This window comes from Rhagoletis pomonella, unplaced genomic scaffold, assembly GCF_013731165.1.
Source record: "Rhagoletis pomonella isolate Grant_MI unplaced genomic scaffold, Rhpom_1.0 Rhpom_scaffold_13782, whole genome shotgun sequence".
NCBI classification, from domain to species: Eukaryota; Metazoa; Arthropoda; class Insecta; order Diptera; family Tephritidae; genus Rhagoletis; species Rhagoletis pomonella.
In genome coordinates, this window is record NW_023472306.1 from 1 (window position 1) to 4,149 (window position 4,149).

Genomic DNA, 4,149 nt, shown 5'->3' on the forward strand with positions numbered 1-4,149 from the left:
TATTAAAGTTTGATGTTCGGGTGTTCATTTGTGATTCTCCGGCTAGAGCGTTTGTTTCTGGTGTTATGTCATTTAATGGAAAAAGCGGATGTAATAAATGTTGTCTCGAAGGCAAATATAAAGAGAGAAGAGTATGTTTTCCCAAAGAAATTGGTGAACTTAAGTCGGATTCATCTTTTGAGCAGAGAGTTCATGCTTCTCACCACCTTGCTCAATTTAGGCATCAGAAAAGTGTGTTAGAAGACGCTGGCTTTAGAATGGTTTCTCAGTTTCCTCTTGACTCTGCATTTGGTTGATTTAGGTGTCGTTAAAAAATGTCTTAAACTGTTAATCAAAAATGCAAACACCACAAAGATGAATGCAAATATTCGTTTCGCTTCCAGTTTTTTTCCATCTGAATTCTGTCGAATTTCAAGGGGCTTGGATGAAGTTAGTCATTGGAAAGCAACGGAGTTCAGGCAGTTTTTGCTATACACAGGCGTTTTTATTTTGAAGGATTGCGTAAGTAGAGAGTTGTACTACCTTTTCTTGCTTTTGCATAGTAGTATTCGCCTTCTTTCAAGTGAAAAATCGTTCAGGTCGGAGGCCGATATTGCTCAAAAAATGCTGGAACACTTTGTCGCAGAGTTCAGTAGGATATTTGGAGAAGAATTAGTTAGTTTCAACATTCATGGCTTACTTCACTTGTCCGAATGCGTTAAAAGTCTGGGCCCTTTGGATTCATTTTCTGCTTATAGGTTTGAAAACTTTATGCAATTTTTAAAAAAGATAATTAAAAAACCGAATCAAGTATTGCAACAAATTTTTTTAAGGCTTGATGAAAGGCAAGATCTTAAGTCATCGGAGCAGACTTCTCGGTTTGGAGCATTTGACATTGATCTAAGAAAAGAAAAGGATTGTTTTTGCTACAGTAAGAAAGCGGGACCTATAAAGGTAATGGAACTTGTAGGGTTAGGAGATTCAGAAGTAATTGAGTGTATGGTTTTTAGGAAAACAGAAAACTTTTTTGAAGACCCTGTTCCTTCCTTCGCTAGTCTAGGTATTGTTGTTGCAAGTGATCTCAGTTCTGATATTGTTAAAATTGAAAGGAGTGATATTGACTATAAATACTTCTGTATCCCCTATGAAAACAAATTTTTGTTCATACCTCTTCTGCATCATCTTTTCCACGACTTTTGTAATTAAGCCACACTTTCCATAAAAAAAATAATAAAATATTAATATTTAAAAATATATTTTATAATACCTCATTTGGCTTCATACTATTTTTGGAAATAGAACTATTATGGCATCCCAAGCCAATGGTAAGTAGAACTATTTTTTATAGGGCATATATAGATGTATAGTATATATTTTTAACATTTTCCAGGAAACTCTGTAAAAAGATTCATTACAACTTCGAATTTTAACGATGAAGAGGATTCATCAAAGGCGGTTACCCCATCCAGCAACAACGTCCATGTATCTGATGAAGGTAACTTATGTTTTATTTTTCTCAATTCTATGTACCAAAATATGTATTTCCACAACAGTCTCATCCAACAATAACGTCGGTGGGCCCAATGAAGGTAACATACACTTATACATATGTTATTTTTCTTAACATACATGTTAAATTTTTGTCGAAATATTTACAGACGTAGATGTACTTCAAGCGCTGCTGATAAAACTACAAACGATCGAAATGAATGTAAGTAGGTGCATTTCAAAACTCTCTTATATAAAGAGCCCACCACTCTTATTTCGTAATCCTTAATATCCGTAAAAAGCTGCGAGGCACCTATGTACATATAATGCGCATATTAAACACTTTCAATTATTATACATATTATGTTGTATTGAAATAAGAGAGAATGGCATTGTGCGCTTTGAAATGTACCCTAGCTATGATTTCGTTGGTTTAAATGTCATATGTCATAATCGTTTTATCCACTCATATTAGCAACAAATATTGAGCGAAAACCAATCGCTGATATGTGAAAAATTGAATTATATTATGGAAAATGTGAGTATTGCTTCATTTAATTTGTTATTTCTGAGATATCTACTTATATATTTACCTATATTTGTATTAAAATAATAAAAACTTATTTCAAATAGTCCACACCCAAATGCGAAACATCGGCACAGCACCAGTTATTACGGGAATGCAAAGTCTCGATTAAGAAGGTAGAACATTCCGTCTGTCGAATGACAGGCGAGCTGCGAGATAAGCATATGGACGACGTTGCGAGTGCATTGCCTCTCCAGACCTCAATAGCAGTGTTAAATGTGGAGGACAATCTTAAAATACCGGAGTACGCGCGGGCAATGGTAATTGAGGTGAAAATTTAAAATGTTATAGTTTTTACTTAATTTTAAAATTTGTAGACATCACACCTGCATAAAATTAAAGGGGTTTCCGAAGATGTTCCGTCCGTCGTCAGACAGATTTTTACGGATAAATTGATGGGCGCCTACAACTGCGATGGCAGATGCGAAAAGAAGGCCCTGGTCAAGCTTAAGCTGTTTGATTCCATTCTACGAGGTAAGTAATTTCAATTGAGTATCATAAACTATAATTTTGTAATACATGTATTCATTGTTTCATTTAGAAATCTTCAAACTACAAGGAAGTTTCGATTTTGAACGAGGCGTTAAAAAAGCAGTGGAACTTAGCCATCACCGGATGTCGCAAAAAAAATTTGCAAAGAAGTCGAAGAAGGAGGCTCATTAAACTTAAATTTAAAGTTAATAATTAATTAGTTTTTATTCTTTTCAACCCCTTTTTTCAACATTAACTTACTACTAGCATGAAGCTATAGCTAAAAATTTTTTTTAATGAAACAAGTATTGCCACAGATTTTTTCACAATTAATGCAACATTTTTTAACATAATTTTTTCCGTTAACTTTTATAAAAATATGGTTTACATACAGCAAAAACCAAACAAAAATTAAATTTTGAAACTTTGTGCGAAACAAGTTATACTGTTCGTTTAAATAAAAAAAATTGCAAATTTGTAGAAATATGAATGAATTTATGTAATATTTATTTGTATTTTTATGTAACATTTAGTAATTTATTCGTGTAATATTTTAATTTGATGGATCTTAACATCACCCCTGATTCCTCATCTTTGATTGTTTTCTACATCAGGTTCGATCCCTCATCTTTGATTGTTTTCTACATCAGGTCTGATCACTCAGCTTTGAACGCTTTCTACATCAGGTTTGATTGCTCAGCTGTGATTGATTTCGTCGTCAGTCTTGATTGCTCACCTCTGACTAAAACTTACATCATGAATGAAAACAGAACTTATAAGCACGAGCACGACAGCTATATGTCGACAGGGTCGATATGGTAATGTGTTAGAAGGTGATACCCAATCACACGCACACAACTCTTTACATCAGTTTTTGCACATTGTCCTTAAGAAACTGATTGAAAGTTTGTTCTGCGAACTGATTGAAATTTCGTTTAGCACTTTAGCTCAGATGAGCAATCATATGATGGTCAGTGTTCTTGCAGGGGAGTGCATAAACTTATAAGATTATCTGCTTGATAAAGTTATCGGTTTAGATGAATACCACTATTGTAAACCGTATAAACTCAAGTTCTGAACACATTGAAAACGACGAGCTACCGACCACAGCTTCCAATTTGTCATCTTTATTATCTAAGCGCTTTGTCGATGGCGACATGATTTCTTTGAACGCGGCAGCGACATCATGAATTTGTATGAGTTTGACATAAAAGAAGAGGAAGAACCTTATCTGTCGCCAGAAAAATAGAAATAGATCTAATCTGGCCACAACCACAGCCGTCGCGTAGCCCGGTCGTCGCCAAAATAATTATCTACATAAGAGTACGTGTTAAAATAATTTGACAGCTGTGGTTTGTAGCTCGTCGTTTTCATTGTGTTCGGGCTATTATAATTGTGTAAACCTTAAAGCTTAGTATCCAGCTCTTAAGAAAAGCAAAAACTCCATATAAAATGACGTACAAGAAATGGCTAAGAAATGTTCTTGAGTCAAATTTCCTTAAGACAGTACGCAGTTCTTCAGAAATTTAGTACGCTTTCTACTACGGTTTTCTAATGTTTTTTGTGAAAAAAGAGCACAAGGCAACCCAGGTTTGCAACAGAAATATATGCCCGTTCCATTATTT

General features: G+C 34.5%; 1 protein-coding gene across 1 annotated transcript; it reads left to right on the plus strand.

Annotated features, from left to right (window-relative positions):
• The first annotated feature begins 1,299 nt into the window (after positions 1-1,299).
• Positions 1,300-2,833, plus strand: LOC118757026. The gene is made up of 5 exons (XM_036491756.1): positions 1,300-1,690; positions 1,943-2,005; positions 2,101-2,313; positions 2,371-2,527; positions 2,595-2,833. The coding sequence occupies exons 1-5, from the start codon at positions 1,685-1,687 to the stop codon at positions 2,714-2,716; spliced, it is 561 nt and encodes a 186-aa protein (XP_036347649.1). The 5' UTR covers positions 1,300-1,684; the 3' UTR covers positions 2,717-2,833.
• Positions 2,834-4,149: the final 1,316 nt, after the last annotated feature.

Excerpts from the sequence above, each read along its gene's own strand:
- LOC118757026 (XM_036491756.1), top strand. Across the intron at positions 2,006-2,100 it reads TGAATTATATTATGGAAAAT|TCCACACCCAAATGCGAAAC; the intron begins GTGAGTATTGCT and ends TATTTCAAATAG. Across the intron at positions 2,314-2,370 it reads CGGAGTACGCGCGGGCAATG|ACATCACACCTGCATAAAAT; the intron begins GTAATTGAGGTG and ends TAAAATTTGTAG.